Here is a 17,829-nt window from a genome sequence, read left to right on the forward strand (position 1 = left end):
GCCCAGCCGCTCCGCGGCATGTGGGATCTTCCCGGACCGGGGCACGAACCCATGTCCCCTGCATCGGCAGGCGGACTCTCAACCACTGCGCCACCAGGGAAGCCCCTTGCTTTATATTCTTTACTTCCTTCTCTTTCGGATAAATTTGTTCCAGTGTTTGGCATTAAATCATCCAGGTCATCTTAGATTTCCTGGGGTTTTTTTTCTTTTTTAGATGGAACTTCCCTTGGTCAAAATATGATGTGGCCACAACATCCAAAGCAGAAGCCAGAGTCTTTTCAAAACACCAGTTGGCGTGTGAGTGAATGGGATCTCTTAGATTATCAGGGGCCTTGGTTCTGGCCCCAGCTACCTACTTCTTGATCATGTCAGAGCATGCGTTTCCTTTCCGTTTGAATTTTCAGTGAACCCATGAAAGCAATGTATGGATTTCCACCAAATTAATCACAATGTCTTGCTCTTGAATAAAAAGCTCAATTTAACCTAATATTTAGTAGTACGCATTGGCGGTGTGAGAGAGGTGGTGATTATAGATCCAGACCTCTGATACAAGGCATTTCATTCTAGAATTGTCTTCAGAAACAGCTATTCAGTGAGTACTGGCTTCAGATTTTACCACTCCCTTGTCAAGGTCACAGCCTTGCTTTCGTTATCAAAATACAGGCCTTTGGGGCATGAATATGATCCACTGAATTCTCTATTGTCACCAGACACAGATTACATGACTTTCAGAACATGCAAAAGAAGCTTTCATTAGAAAAGAAAAGAAAAGCTTTCACGATCACCTTTGATATATAACAAAATAGAGATGTTTTCGGACATGGTATGTTGCCTTCTATTCTGCATCCAAAACATGAAGCCGACCCTAAGAAAACTGGGATGATGCCTTTTCTTAGCCTCCATGCACACTCTTTGAACTAAGCTTTACTTTCATGTTTCATACTGTATCCATTGAAGACTTTTCAGAGGTTTTCAGAGAAATATTATTTGATCTGAGAATATCTAAAAATGGGTGGTACCTATTTGCCCAAGTGTGTGCCTGTAAGCTCCTGGATTTTATCCTTGACACAGCTATTGAAACACCTCGCCTGGATCCTGAGATGTTGTTGAACGCGGCTGAATGTCGGTGTTGAGCAAACAAATCCTAGTTATGTCTGCGAATGAGTTGTGTCTATTTAAATTGAAAATATGCCAGCTGTGTTTACATCATTACTACCAAACTTCCCAATTAAACTGTTGATACTATAAATATAGTACACAACTGCCTTAGGAAGGGGGCTTACATCAGCATTCTTCTTATGGCTTGTTTCACTGGCTTAGAGGATCTTCCATCCAGTGGCAACTGCCAAAGAGGCAAACGTCGGGGACCATTTCAGGGCATATGGTGCCATTGTTCCATTTAGGGAATGACACATGTGAAGATTACTTTTTCATTGGTTCTGTCTCAACCAGATCTTTTTTTTTTTTTTTTTTATAATATTCTTTTTTCTTTAAACCCCACATTTGTTTATTTATTTATTTTTGGCTGTGTTGGGTCTTCGTTTCTGTGCGAGGGCTTTCTCTAGTTGCGGCAAGCGGGGGCCACTCTTCATCGCGGTGCGTGGGCCTCTCGCCATTGTGGCCTCTCTCGTTGCGGAGCACAGGCTCCAGACACGCAGGCTCAGTAGTTGTGGCTCACGGGCCCAGTCGCCCCACGGCATGTGGGATCTTCCCAGACCAGGGCTCGAACCCGTGTCCCCTGCATTAGCAGGCAGACTCTCAACCACTGCGCCACCGGGGAAGCCCCAGATCATATTTTAAAGAAAATGTTTTTGTGTTGACTGCTTAGAGAATGTTCCATGGATGACATTTGCTTCGTGGTTTTAGAGGAAGTCCTTTTCAAGCTTCTCTATCCATAAATATGTGTGCTTCCAGCCTCTTAGGCCTGAAATAAATATGATAGCATCTGTCTGGACTGAATATTCTAAGGAGGTTATATCAGAATTATGGCTTCTGAGGAGTTCACAAAGCTGGAGGACTTTTTAACTATGAAATTCACTTCACCTTTCAATGGCAAATCCTGCATTTCCCAAATCTGAAAATTATCTTCTATTTTTAATGATTTTCTCTGCCCAAATCTAGGGCATGGAAAATGCAGTAGAAGAATCTTCTCTTGACCAAAAGAATAGTTTAGTGTCCACAAATTACAGGGTGAGTTAGCTGCGTGTCTCTTGGTATTTCCGTACGGCATGCTAGCGACGTAGACCTTCCATCTTCTCTCCTGGTTGAGGCTTCTCTTCTTGATTTCTTCCTATCCTTCTACTTATCTCTGAAGTAGAGAAGCACTTCTGCTCCACAAGAAGAATTCAAGTCTGTAATCCCCTGGATGGGTACATATCCTGAGGGATGGGCACATTTCTGTGGCCCAAGATGACATAGCTTGGGGTTTCTTTTTCTCATAGTCAAAACTACCTTCATTTCAAGATTTTGAGCTATTTATATTCGACTGGAGCATACATATGTTTTTCTGTCTTTCTGAGTAATGTAGATTTATTTGTACATTCCAGAGGATAGCCTCTGTATATTCCAAATTTTTTTGTTTCTTTTTTTTTTTTTTTTTTCTTTGAATCTCGGTAAGACCTTCTTGACACTTACTCTCCGGGCCTCCCAGTATTCTGTGAGTGGTGCACATGGGTCAGTCAGGCTGCCCCTAATTCTCTGTATCTAATTGTTCCTTTTCTCTCCTGCCCCTCCCTCCCCATGGCTCCATCCTCTGCTACACAGAGGCTGCTTAAGGCTTTCCACCCAGTGGAGAGAGACAGAATACAGAATCTCCTAGGGTTATAAAAGATGCAATAAAAATTCAGGCTGCAAAAGCAAAGGGAACAATAGGAAAGCTCAAAATCAGGGAAAAAGAGGATGGAGATTTTACTTTATGTTGTTCTGTTTGTTTTTTAATCACTGAAAGAGGCATTTGCTCTCATTCTGCGTCAGGGTAAAATTTCTATCTGATTTTCCCCCGGGCCTTGTCACACACTTTTGCGCTACTGTCTCCCACCTGTCCTCATGTAGAACAGACCACACTCAAAAAATGCCCATTCGACTTCATGCGATCTAAGAAAACAGAGAGGATTCCAGCATCAGGGAAAAGCATTTTGAATTATCAAATGGTTTTGGAGCGGGGTCCATGTTCCCATTTTTTAAGTGTGAATTGCAGACTGATGTGCGTTTGTCACTAGGACTACTAGGGTAGTCTGTTACTAGTCGTAGTAAGTTACCAAATACAAGACACAATATCAGAAATTTTCATTTCAGATAACAAATATTTTATTAAGTATAAGTATGTCCCAAATATTGTGTGGGGTACACTTACCCTGAAAAATCTGACATTTAAATTTAACTAAGCATCTGTATTTTATCAGGCTACCTAATGTATTTGTCATCTGAAACTTTGTTTCCAGATTTGAATATGTTGAGTTTCTTCCACTTTTTATAAAGCCTATTCACGCTAATTGTCTAAAATCTGTTTGTTTAACAACATGGAGAATCATCTTGAAAGGAGTACATTTCAGCCTGAGGATCGACCACAACTGTGCTGGTGTCTTGCTTGTGATGGGTGTCTGTGTAGTGGATCTTCCTTTTATCTTTGCTTCTCTTTTATGGCCTGGCTGCTCCTGGCTTTTGCAGAGCCAAGGTCCAAAGTCCTCAACATCCCATTCTAGTCGGATATTTTACTATCAAAATCCCACTTCACCAAGCGGGCTTTGCCCAGTGGCTAGAGACGTAGCCTAGAAGAGCCCTTGTGTATACTAGCTGTTTTTAATCTTTGCTGCTCAGTGCCTGGGAAGGCAATCACTCACATATCAAGAAAGAAAAGTGGAATTAACCTCTTGGTTACATACTTGGTACTGGGCCCCTATTCTGATAGCTTATACGATGGGATATGCCATAATTTGGAAATAATACATGCGGTTTTATTTTCTCTTGGTTCAAGTGCATCGTTTAATGAAAGAACAACATAAAATGTATATCCTTGATATTAAAGGAGAAAACAAATTCTGACTTGGGGCACAATTACCCATGTGCATAATATGATTCAGTGTTTCTCTTCTTGCTTATAAAATATTTCTATTTCTTTGCAGCAATTTGGTAAAATCTTAGATGTTGAAATTATTTTTAATGAGCGAGGCTCAAAGGTAAGCAACTTCATTCACTTTAGAATTGTTTAGCTTATGTTGAAATGCTTGTTATAAATACGGGGAAACAACTGCACTGTTTTAATCAGTACGTTGTGAAAATACACTTCCGTGGGAATTCCTTTAGGGACCACCTCCCGTTTCCAAAATGGTGGGGACTACATTGGATTCAGTTTAAAATGTATGAGGGGGTAATTTTAAATTGCTGTTTTATATATATCTGTAGATGTCTATATATCAATTTTCCAGAGGAAAACTACCCATGCTTAAAAAAATAATGTTGTTGCTACATTTTTGTTTTTCAGTGATAATTATGTTCTTTATATTAAAAAGTGAGTTGATAGTCTCATGAGCAGGTAAATATGTGATTATTCTGTATTAATAAAGTGCAGTTCTTTTCCTGGGTTGTAGGGGAGAAAATCTCATATACACCAACCTTTTGAATAAAACTTGATCCATTAGTCTGTGTACCCACCCACATTTTGCAATTTGCCGTTGCTTTTAGTTAGCTTTTTTTTTTTTTTTTTTCCTGGAAAACCAATTTTTAAGTAGATTTTCTTAGAGCTCACAGTGTTAGTAAAAATCAGAGGTTATGTGGTCAAACTCCAGCAACTTCAAAATGGAAATAGGTTGGTAGAAAAAACAAAAGCCCAACTCTTCCAAAACATCTTCTGTATCAGTGGTCATCTAAGAGCAGTATCCAGACGGGCAGCATCAGCACGACCTGGGAATTTAGAAATGCAGATTCTCAGGGTCCAACCCAGACCTTATTGAATCAGATCCTCAGAAATTGGGGCCCAGCAATCTGTGTTTTAACAAACCTACCAGGGCTGTGGTTAAACTGATAAAACCCGTGTCTTCCTGTTTTTGACACGCACCCTCGCTTCGTTTGAATGCACACTAGCCCTTCGCCCCCTGTGGGGCTTCGAGGTTGCTAAAGCATCCTCCTTGTACCTGCATTGACGGAAAATGCAAGAGAGCCATCAGAATCTCCCTGGAGGAAAGCAGTGCATTTGGCAGAGCAGCAGCAGATACTGTGGTAACAGGGAAGGATGCTGGAAAAGACTTGGATATTGACATCAGGAACTGGAACGTGAACACGTTCAATAACTCTGCCTGGTTTCCGGTCCACCAGGAATGTTCAGCTGCCTTCACATCCCCAGACTGTGAAAGTGGGGATGGAGTGAAGTTGATTACCAAGCACAGAGAGATCCCGGGTTCAGCCCCAGAGCTTTTCGTACACAGGCAATTTGGGACAAGCCAGCATCCAGGAAGGTTACTAAGAACAGGTTTTACCTAAGGGGGCAAGAGCCAGTCTCCTGGGTATAGTAACCATTTCCTCCCCACAAAGCAATCCTTTATTATTCCTCGGACAGTCTGTACCCTCTCCGTCCTAAACAGGTTTAGTATTAACCTAATAGGATAATGCTGATTGAATTGAAGAAAGAAAATGCCAGTATTCTCTTTTCCACAGTCAAAATGGTGCTGTGATATGCCAGATGAGTGTAAAAAAAAAAAAAAAAAGAAAAATCAATTCATTATACTCTCTGGTTTTGCTACTTTAGGGAGCTCATCATTGTGTAATTTCAGATGTCTTACAGTCATCCTTGTAATATGTCAGTAGTTTGACCTCCAGGCTGGGGGAAAAATAAGCTAACTCTCTTTCTGCTCTGGTATGAAAAACATTACAGGTACTATTTCTATATGTGCAAAGTCAAGTGCATTAAGAGAAAAATGTGCCTGATCCCTTTCACTCAGGACTGATGTATTCTGGGCAAAGTTACAGAAGATGTTGGCCAACTTTCTTCTAATCCCGAGTCCTAGCACTGCTGCCTTTAAAGGTTTTTTTTTTTTTTATTTATATTCCATGTGTACTTTGTTTTGTAACTTTTGCAAGTTGGAGGAAGCTATTTAATTTTTTTCGAGAGCTGTTTAAGGACATTAGAAGAATATCATTTGCTATTTTGAAAGGACAATGGTGGTGCTATTTTTAAGACTTCTTCCCTCATTCTCGTGATTAGCCTGTCTCTAGGGCTTTAGGAATAAGACCATTTAAATTTGCTGCATCGAGAGATTGATTTTGTGAAGCTGTGAAGCCTTTTTTTTTTTTTTTGATTAAGAACCATCAAAAATAGCCTCTCTCAGTGGGTTTGCTCCCTCTGAAAGAACTGGTCTTGCAGGTGTGGCAGCTGACTGGTACCACTGGAATGTCATGGAGACAGCCCAGTTGGGAACTGCTGAATGAAGGAAACAGCTCACACAGGGATATCTTTCTTTCGTACTTGAAGTTATCCTTTATGGGAAAAGGTCTTATTTAAAGGAACATTGCCACTTTAATGGTCGAGAAACCTGAACTGTTGGTATGACCTGATTTTCATCCTTTGGTATTGGAGAAGTGACCAGTAAATGCAGGAGAGCTTACAAGCTAGGAGCTGACCTTCTGGCCATCGTCTTTGGGGACCTTCCCAAGACAGCAACTCAGTGCTCAATGAGGGTGGCTCAATGTGGGTGTTTGTTGTGTGTGTGTGTGTGCGTGCGCCTGTGCATATACACCTATATACACACAGCAGTATCTATGTCATCCTGGGGATGTATAATGTACAAGTTCATGTATAGAAGGATAGCAAGTAAACAAGGAAATCACCTTCAGAAAAGATCTGCCAGACTTGGAAAATGGAATGAGATAGCATTTCAGGGTGAGAGATACTATCATTCATTTGTCCTTTTCGGAGATTTAAAAATGTTGTGTTTACCTCTGAAACATTTTATTTGGGGGGTGCAGCCAGAGATAGCTACTCTTTCATAGACCTAGGAAATGCAGTCTGCTCTTTGATTCAGTGATGTCTATAGTATTGGTTGCATTCCAGTACAAGATTGGTGAATCGGATGTGAGCGAGACAGAAGTGCTTCCTGTTCTCACAGACTTTCCAGAGTAGCCTGAGAGACGGATCCTTAAGACAAACAAATGCAATAGAGTTTGCTGTGTTCTCAGCGAAGAAGAGACTGCTGAGACTCCAAGCAGGCAGAGCAATCTTGTTGGAAGCTGGGAGGGCTTCTGGGAGGAGTGGCATTTAAGCTGCGAGAAAAAGATGAGTCAGGGTTTCCCAGGGAAGGGAAGGAGGGAAGATGGTCTTCCAGGGAGAAGGGTCAGCATGTGAAAAGGCGATTGGGAACAAGTGGGTCGTAAAGCCCTTAGTCCCACAGGAAAATGAGCCTCCAGACCCTTATCAACAGCTCTCCTCTTCTAGGTGATAGTTCTCTGCACCAGAAACTAGTGGAATCAGATTTTCACGTAAGATGAAAAGTCAGCGCACACATCCATCCCAGATACTTCAGAGCCTTTATTTCAGCTATAAAATATTGTATTTGTGTTACTACAAAAAGGGAAGCTATCGCCTAAATATATCCCACAAGACTAAAGTAGAAAAATAACTGGGATACGGGAAGATCAGAATTTATGGTTCACAAAAAGATTTAAAAGTAAGCAAGTCACGGCTGGTCCACGTTAGGGTCGCCATTATCTGCCTAGGGGTCATGCCTTCCCATCATAGGGCACAAATATCCCAGATTCTCTTCTCCTGAAGGATTGCACCTTCTCTTAGCTCCCCTTTCTCTGTTAAGGTAAACCCTGGGAAGCAGTGTCTCTCCTCCAGCACTTAGGGAGCATCTGACTCCCCCCATGCAGCCCCTCCTGCACCCTTGATCTTTACAGGGTTATTGCATTGCACTCAGTTCCTTCCTGTGCTCACCAGGCCAAGTCCAGAAGGTGCTTCTTTTGATCCCCTTTTTAAGACTGAGATAAAAATATTCAAAATATTTTAAGAATATTCTGCAAGTTACATTTTGCTTAAGATAGAATTCTGACCACGAGGCAGGTCAAAAGAAACAGCACCTGTGCTTGATGGAGAGGGTGCCTGAAAATGGCCAGCTGGTGGTCTCTGGTTAATGGTGTAGCTCCCCAGATGAGAATCTGGCCATCTTCTGACCCAGGGACATCATAGCACTTCTTACCTGGGTGGGAGGTAGGATTGTCCAATGGCACACGTAGGAGAATCCCTTTGGTATTTGGGGGACTGAGTCTGGAGCAAGGTCTTCATGAACCCAGCTTTGCCAGATCTCAACTAGGCATCTCAGCAGGTTGAAATGAGCCACTCAAAAAAAAAAAAAAAAGTTTAGCAGAAAATAATGAGAGTAAAAATAATAATAAAGAGAATCAATATATTTTTTTTACTTCAAAGGAAAGTGAAAATGGAGTAGAATTCCTTTTTAGTTTATGAACTTGGGGTTCAGAATAAAATTTTATCTTCACTTTCACCTCTCCCTGACATACATGATGCAGATTTTAGGCCAGTATGGTTTGCTCTGGGCTCAGACCAGAATCACAATGACTTGATTCGTTGGGATCGCGTTAGACAGGTGGGTGGCATGTTCGACTTTCTCCTGCCTATGTTCCCTCCAGCACTGCGGTGACATCGATGTTAGTGCCTGTCGACCACAATGATGCCACCAAGCCCTCCATCGATAAATCACATCGGACTGTGGATTTCCTTTCCTTGCCAAGTGAAAGAAGTGCCCCAGATAGAGCCGGAGTCCTAGTTTCCCTAATTACTTATTAAATGTATGGCATGGCTATGGATGCTAGAGCACTGGGCTTAGAGGTCAGGAAGAGAACATTCCTGTGTGATTTTGGCTGACCCCTAGGTTTAAGACACGAATCACCAAGTCAGATAGATATTCATCTCAGAAACTCACTCCACTCCCTAAATTGCTCTATAGAAACTGGCAATGTAATATTCTACCTCATTCAAAGAACTGAATCCTTTCGATAGTGCTTAGTGGTATGAGAGGCCATGGAAACCCAATTGCTGGGCCACATAGGTAACTTTTCCGGCAGACTTCTGGGCTCCACTCTGGGATTCTGATCCGATAGATATGGGTCAGGGCTCAGGAATCTGAACGTTTAATATGCTCTCCAGTTCCTTCTGATGTACAGCTAAGTGTGGGACCCACTGGCTAAGAGTCAGAGCCATCAAATAGAGTGACCCCCTCCCCCAAATTCTGTCTTTTGCCTGTTGAAGAGCTATTATTTCAAAACTAATTGGCACGTATCTTTGAGTACCAAATGTGGGCATCCTACCAGTGATGTACAGAACTAAGTAGCGTCCTGCTAAGCATGTAACCTTATTAGGTTAATCAAATAGTTCAGACCTACCCTAATCATGGACCCTCACTGTGGGAAATATGAAGGGTAATTCAGCCCAATTCCCCAAGTGAAAATTTTTTTTCTCTATCAGATAATTACCTAATCTAGCTTGAAGACATCCACAGCTAGTTTCCTTTATGCATGAGCCCATCTTAATATTGGAAAGTTCTCTCTTAGTTAAAGCACTGGGTAACAGCTCTCTAAATACCCTGAGTTTCGGACATCCCTTTAGCAGTCTAATGAGGATCTGAGAGTTAACAGTTAATGACTAGCTGTGATTTGTAATGATGGTCTAATTTATTAGTGGGACAGACTGTCCTACTGCCCCAGCTAAGCTTAAAGCTAGCGTTTTTCCTTTATGTAAAGATTACCGAACACAAAGAGGAGTCCTGGCACATTGCATTATTTCACCCAGTTTACACTGTGAAGACTAGAACGAGCTGGGCATATTTGCACTGGAATTGTTTCAAACGGTTGGTGTATATTTCTGAACAAGATGTACAAATATTTTTAGGGGTTTTAAAAATAATGTGTCATATTTTCTGTACTCTTCTTAGGAACAGTGTCAGTGAAGAAAAAGGATGGATTTTTAACAATGCGATGTTTGGGGGTTTTTTTTTTGAGGCTGAAATATTAAACAAAATATGCCAGTGGTGCAGAAAAGGGTATATTTGTTATTGACCAATAAAAGTTCCCAGAGTGTTATTATAAATAACATTCTATGAAAGGGGCTTCTTTATTTTCTACCGGTTGATTTGATAAATGAATACCAGCATAATGTCTTAGGACTTTACCATATGAATACACATTTCCCTTTTGGGTTAATAAAGTAGTCGGGAAAGTTGACAAATTCCGAAGCATGTATATTATTTGCAGGGTCAGAGGGGAAGTATAAATACAAAAATGTTACTTGAACTGTTTGCATTATTAATCAATTGATGTTTATTTCTATTCATTTCATGGGATTATTTTGCTTATTAGATCAGAGTTTAAGATTTATTATAAAAAAAGGTCTTTCCTTTTTTTTAGGCTTTTAATTTTTATTTTTTGAGACATAAAGCCTGTAGAATTGACAAATTTGAATAACCCTAAAACTGCATGGAGAAGAGATGGTCTTAAAACCACACAGCATGACTCTGTAGGCAATGTTAGAAGATTCTGGCATTCATTGTTGAATTTTGTGCACACGTTTTCTTTTCTTTTCTTCTTAATTTGCATGTCAAGAAAGTGGTTCCCTTTTTTTTCCTCGTTATTTCATTTTCTTCTCTGTGAAGACACTGTACATTTATTTTGATCTCATTTTCTTTCCGTTAGATTTCTTTTCTTCTGTAGTGACATTTAGAAAGGTATTTCTGGTATCATTCTTTGAATTCTTCAGGGGTGACAGCTAACGGGTGACAGAAAACAAAAATCTTGTTCACATTTGTCGCTTACTTATTGCACATTTTAGTACTCTTATAATTTCTCTAATTTGCATGTTACAGAACTGAAGCCAGGACAAGAAATAGAAATTAAAGCGAGAGAACGTTCCACAGTGGTCGTTGACTGAAAATAATAATCTGCATGTTGTTTTCCCTTCTCCCTCCTGCATGCAGGGATTTGGTTTCGTAACTTTCGAAAATAGTGCCGATGCGGACAGGGCGAGGGAGAAATTACACGGCACCGTGGTAGAGGGCCGTAAAATCGAGGTGCATGTCCAAAATATTTTCCTTTTCATCTTTTTGATAAGTGTCTGCTTCATGCTCATTTGTTGTTTCAGATGCATCATTGTGTCTTGTATGTGACCCTACTCCCTTCTCATTGTTTATATATATATATATTTATATATAAAAAGGAAAACTGGCCTTACTTTTTTTTAAATTTTCCTTTATTATGTTACTCTTATTACTGCTGAAAGGTGGATGGCAAAAGTGAGACAAAAGAAAGGTTAATCTGAAAGGGATTTTTTAATTATTTTATTTTTCATGTCTTATAACCAATGGGTGCAGTAGATTCCAAGCAGTGGAGAGAGTGTTGCCAAACAAAACAAAATACAGAGCAGTTTCTTTTTTTTTTTTTCCTTTTCTTTTTCTTTCCACTACAGGGTTGATGAGGGATCCACAGTGGTGTGCAAATTAAGCCAAATTGTGAAAGAAATGGCGTTCAAGAGAACGATTGTTTGGGAAAAAAAAAAAAAAAAGTGAGAGGTTTTTGTCATGAAACCTTTCTTTTTTTTGTTGTTGTTTTTTTAAGAAGCCAGTTTGAACTTTATATTCTTTTGATCACAAAGTGAATAACCAAACAGGATTTCCTGTTCAATATCTGGCCGTTCTTCATGGAAAAAAATAAACGCTAAAATTCCGATACTCAGAATCTGCTCTTTCTACCACTGACTCTCCCTCAAAATGACCACAGGGTCGTATTTGTTAAAACTTAAAAAAAAAAAGAAAAAATACCAGTTAAAAATGCTTTAGTCTTTGGAGTAAGATGTTGCATATTTTGCCTTTCATTTCCTCCCACCCTCGACGATAACCCTTAGGCCCCTCACCAAACTCTCAGTAACCATGGTAACTGTATACAAACTCATGCTGGCGATGGTGGTGAATGGTAAGTGGTGAAATCCATCTGCCGTTTCACGTATTTAGTGCTGATATATCTCTATACATATATATACCACGTGAATTTTTTTGACTTGTTGTATTAAGTTTTCTTGATGCTCTATTTTTTTGGATATTGGTACGCCTGTAACTGAGTGTACGTTCTAAGCTAGCCTGGGAGGCACTGACTGGATTGAGATATGACCAGTGCACATCTTACTCAGATCGTTAACTCCATATTGTGTTAAACAATGCACCCTCTCTTTTATCCTTTTGTTAGCTGTGACTTTAAAGCTTGAATGATTTTGTTAATTCTTGCGATGTAAAAGGCTCTTGTTCCAAGTGTTGAATGCTAGATGTTGCTTCCCGATGGTTCTTCCCTCGTAAAGTGTTGCATACGGCTAAAACTTGTTTGTCCTTTTTTTTGACATTTGTGTTCCCTTGTACCTTGTCTCTCCCCTCTTCTATTCCACTGCATGTTCCTTCATGTGAACCTTATTTTATGTTTAAAAAATATTTATCGTTTCTGTGTTACCATGGAGTACACGCATGCTTTTCAGTCTTCAGTTATGCAGTTCCTTTTAATTTGCTTTTACTGTCTCCTTATTTAAACTTTTAAATGATATGACATTGCTTTATTGAAATGATTTGTTAAGTTAAAATGGTTATGAAGTAAATGTAATTATAAAAATGTATGATTTTGTTATGCACCTACTGCCTTTTATAAATTAAAATGCATTTAAGTTTTTGGTGTTTTTTTTTTTAATAAGTAATCACAGTCATAATGCATGCAACTAATTGAACTGTGGACTGGCCCTGGAATATGTGCTTATTTGAGTTTTCTATGTACATAGGTAAATAATGCCACAGCACGTGTAATGACAAATAAAAAGACTGTCAACCCTTACACAAATGGTAAGTAGAGATTGGCCTTTTACAAGAAATTGTCTCTACCTCAGAATCTATTAAGTAATTTAACTGGGGAATCTGTTTCAACAAGCCATATTTGCCTCAGCATGGCTACTGTGTCCTTGCTGCTGACCTGCTACAGTGAACCACTTGAATCAATAAGATAAATTTCATGACAAAGGCAAATTTAGTTCTCAGGTTAAGAGTGCATGTCCTTCTTTCAGTCTCTCTATAATAACTCCCATGTGAGTGAGATACAGTACTTATTTGGGAATTACTTGGGTAATTTAATTTATTGTTATTAGAGTTAGTTGAAGGAGGGTGGAAGTTTTGTTTGTTTCTTTTTTTCATCACCACCTCCTCACTGATCACTAATCATCCCCAGAAGTGGGACTGCAGAATTTGGTTCTGGCTTTGAATCTTCTCTGGAGCTATTAGGCTTTTAAAGTGCCTTAGAGGGTCCCTCATGACCAGTTCCATAGTGAGAACTGGTTGCCCACCAGTGGCATTTGGGGGCAGGTGAGGGTGTTGCTGTGTATTGCAGACCCCTTCAGGACAAGGCATTTCTGCCCTTGCTCTAGAAGAAGACATCTCAAGACGCTTCATAATAAGGATTTAATATGTATGAAGAGTTATTTAAAATGTTCACACATTTTGATTCTTTAATCCTTCTCAGAAAAAATGTCTCCTAAGATATATGGGGGGAGGGTGGCTGCTGATATGCTAATCACATACTTAATTGTACCAGAATTAGAAAGAATGTAATGTAGTAAGTTAAAGTTAGAGCTTAGTGGAATATTATAGTCATTAAAATGAGTAGGATGAAGACTACAAAGGGCCTCATAATGAATTACAAAATTTAAAATAAGAAAATTATATGTATAGCATGATTTGAATTAAGGTAAGCATTACACCAAAATGTTAATGGTTGAGTTGAATTGTGAGACTGGAAGATATTTTTTGGTTTATAGATATTAAAAAAACAACAATTTTATTACAGTCTTAAGGAAAGATTTATGGAATTTTCCATTTTTAACATTTTAATTACACACGAAGCATGGACATACAGACATTAAAAAAGGAAAAGAAAGAGAGAGAGGGAGAGAGGAAGGAAGGAAGGAAGGAAGGGAGGAAAAAGGGGGGAAAGATAAGGCTAAAATATATTTTGAATGACACTACTGCCACCTTGGTTTCCCAGCTACCTCCTCAGAAGGTACCACTGTTACAGATTATTGTCTGTACCTTTATTTTGTACTTTCTTGTATATATATGTAGTCAGTATGTATTTATAACATTCACAGTAGTGTGTGCATGCTTTTTATGTGAACATGGTGTACATATCACTTCTAATTGGCTTTTATAAGTCATATGGAGTTCTTTCAATGTTAATACATACAGACTACATTCATTCTTTTTAATGGTTACATAATATGCCATAAAATGAATATATGGGTTTATTCCCACCTCACGTACTGATTGACATTTCTTTTTCTGTTATAAACAATACGACAAGCATTTGGTAGTTTTGTTTTTGTTTTTCTTCTTTCTTGTGCAAATGGCTACCAGTTAGGCTAAGCCAGTTTGTTCTTATTTTTAAAAGGGGCAAAATTAAACAGAAATATACCCTCAATATAATAGGAGTCTAAGGAGAAAGACCAGAAGAATTATTTATTCTGCTGATCCATTTTCCCAGCTCCAACAACCCAAGACATAACCTTAAATGGTATAGAAAATTTTTGCAACAGAGTTTGAATGCCCAGTGATGAAATGAAGCAAACCGCTGAGTTACATGTCACGAAGACTTTCTACTTGGGTAAAAATGATAGCTCTGCAACTTGCCAGAGCTAGTACACAATGACACCAACATGACTACTGGGCACTTTCTTTAATTATGAAGTAGCAATTGTGTGTGTGCGTGTGTGTGTGTGTGTGTGTGTGTGTGTGTGTGTGTGTTTGCACCACACATGCTTTCATGCATATGCATAGATGTTCATATCTGCTGCTTATGTGAGAAAATAAAGCAAGGGAAGCCAAATATTATTCTTTAAACCATATGTAGGCATATTTATTTTAAAGAAAGTGCTATTGATCAATGACATACCCAGGGGCTGAAAACTGGACCTGTGGGCCTTGGAGACACAATTCAAAGCCTGTTTATTAATAGCCAACATCTCTGGAACACTGAGTGTATGGCATTACGTTAAGCATTTTAGATGCACTGGGTCCACATGAAGCCCTATAAAGAAGACACAGTTTTCCTGTGGTAAAGCTGTAAAATTTGAGGCTAGAGGAGACGGAGTGATTAGTGAAGCCTTTTTTTTTTATTATGAAATAACAAAACCTTGTGGCCATGCCCATGTGTTATGAGTGCATCGCTTTCCCCTGTCATCTTACAGAACTGCACTCAAGCAACCAGCTACAGGAACAGAAAGATTATTAAAGGTGCAGCCCCAAATTCCCAGTTTGGTATGTTGGCATAAACATCCCACATCCCATTCCAGGGAACCATGCATTCTTAGTTTCCAGAAATGTCATATGGGTCTCTAATCTGTGTACCCAAAAGGGGGTACTCAGGGGCTTATCCTGTCACATGGACTGAGGATGGTACCTAAGGGGTAGATGGGCAGTCACAGTAGAACTGACTTAAAAAAAAAAAAAGGCAGATCCTAACTACATAAAGATGATTGGTTTCTGTAGAGGAGATGGTGGAGAATTTTGGTATTCAAGAAAAGTAGTTTTCAAAGCTTTTTCAATCCTTAATTCATGAGTACCATCACTACAAGTAAAATTTCCCATAAAAGGCAATCCAACGTAACTGAAAAGATATGGGGCCCTCTCAGATCCTTAACAAGCATGACTGTGTTAATAGAGGATATTATCACTACCAAAAAGAAAAAAAAAAAGAAAGAACAAAAAAAGAAAGTGGTAGCTATGTGAGATGATGGATATGTTAATTAGCTGGATTGTGGCAAAAATTTTACAGTGTGTATGTATATCAAATCAACAACTGGTACACCTTCAATCCTTTAATATAGACAAACGTAGTTATCAGTTATACCTCGATCAAGCCAGGAAAAAAAAGAGAAGTGAGGACAAATAAAGTCACATGGAAATGAGAAAATTGATTGGTGAGATTCATTCATTAGCTACCTCAGTCATTCTCACAAACCATCAAACTTAGGCTTCAGCAAAATTATGCATCACTAGAGTCATCAAATTTTGAGATCACCTTCACATGGAAAAATATAGCTCTCCATGCCAGCATCACATTCATGCACTCCTTCAGTCTTGTCAGTCATCCAACAAAACTTTAAGCAACTGCCAAGTTTCTGATAATGAATGGGACAGGACCCTAACCGCCATAAGACACGAGGTTAGGAGGCTCTGCTATAGAGGACCAAAGTTAATGAAATCATGGAGGATGTGGATTCCGTTACCCAGGACATTTGAACTTGGCAATAAGAGAAGACTGTAGAATGACATATAGGGATCTGGAAACCCGCCCCATCAGGAAGCTCCACAAAGAGGGAATTGGGTGGGCTTCTGTACTGCTGATTTTTCCTGAGGACACCAACCGTCAGAGAAGAGTTAAGCTTTACTGAGCTCATTGGAGATCAAATGTTTCGTCTGTAAAACAAGTTGAGAATCAGATCCTCAGGAACTTCTTGGATGTTGGAGAAGCATGGGCGTTGGATGTAGCTCTTTTATTTTCTCCGAGATCTTAGGAAGGATGAAAACGGGACAAAAAGACCCAAGACTATATGGAGAGGTAGACTTGGCATCATACCTGCCTTTCACTGGCTATTGAACTGCAGGCAGGCTGTTGAAACCCTCCACATAACAGCTTTCCCAAGTGGGACCTGAGAAATGGGACCTACTATATAGGGTATTTGTGATTATTATGGGAGATAAAATACTCAAAACAGTGGCAGGGGTACAAAGTCCCCTAAAAATTTAATTACACAATAATCTCAATAATAAGTTGCCATCCTGTTCTCTTTCTTTTTTTTCCCTGTAGATAGTAAGCTGAGTTTCCTGATAGACATACTAACTTAAGGATCAAACATTCAGATGCTAACAGAAGCTGGCTAGGTCAAATAAATAAGTAAGCAGAGAGGGTCTGAGAAACTTGTGGCCTTTTGGGACTCTCTTTCATTTTCATACTGGGAAAAGCAAAGTATGTCTCTTCTAGAAGAAAAAAACAGCACAGGGTAACAATAAAAGATTGCTGACCTTTGGCCTCCAAGCCCAGCATGTAATAGGGAGTAGACAAACTGGGGGGTTAAGTGGGGTGGTCCCTCATCACCCCCAGCAAATTGGTCCATCGGGGATTCTTAATCTAAAGTTGCTATTTCTGCTGTGTTTGAAGAGAAACAGAAATCCTGTATAGACGAAATTTAAATGTTGACAATAAATATGTGTTGCAAAAAAAAAAAGGTTACTGAGTGAACCAGATGCAATGTGCAACTGACTTTTCATTTTGGGCATTGCCGTCTGCACCATTTCAAATACCAGATCCCTGGCATCCTCAGGTCATGTCTTTTGAAAACCTCGGTATGCAGTTTTGGAAACCCCAGACATTTTTTTTTTTAACATCTTTATTGGAGTAAAATTACTTTTCAGTGTTGTGTTAGTTTCTGCTGTATAACAAAGTGAGTCAGCTATATATGCATAGGTATATCCCCATATCCCCTCCCTCTTGCGTCTCCCTCCCACCCTCCCTACCCCACCCCTCTAGGGGGCCACAAAGCACTGAGCTGATCTCCCTGTGCTATGCAGCTGCTTCCCACTAGCTAGCTATTTTACATTTGGTAGTGTATATATGTCCATGCCACTCTCTCACTTCATCCCAATTTACCCTTCCCCTTCCCCGTGTCCTCAGGTCCATTCTCTCTGTCTGTGTCTTTATTCCTGTCTGGCCCCTGGGTTCATCAGAACCTTTTTTTTTTTTTTTTTTTTTTTTTTT

General features: G+C 39.5%; 1 protein-coding gene across 2 annotated transcripts in view; it reads left to right on the forward strand.

The window, feature by feature from the left end:
* RBFOX1 (RNA binding fox-1 homolog 1) overlaps positions 1–17,829 on the forward strand; it is a 196,227-nt gene that overhangs the window by 67,251 nt on the left and 111,147 nt on the right. For both annotated transcript variants that reach the window (XM_007469924.1, XM_007469925.1), the window contains 3 exons: positions 4,122–4,175; positions 10,974–11,066; positions 12,809–12,869. In XM_007469924.1, coding sequence (XP_007469986.1) covers positions 4,122–4,175; positions 10,974–11,066; positions 12,809–12,869 — 208 coding nt within the window. The remainder of the gene's footprint in view (positions 1–4,121; positions 4,176–10,973; positions 11,067–12,808; positions 12,870–17,829) is intronic.

Source organism: Lipotes vexillifer, unplaced genomic scaffold (genome assembly GCF_000442215.2).
Source record: "Lipotes vexillifer unplaced genomic scaffold, Lipotes_vexillifer_v1.1 scaffold1120, whole genome shotgun sequence".
In the NCBI taxonomy this organism is placed as follows: Eukaryota; Metazoa; Chordata; class Mammalia; order Artiodactyla; family Lipotidae; genus Lipotes; species Lipotes vexillifer.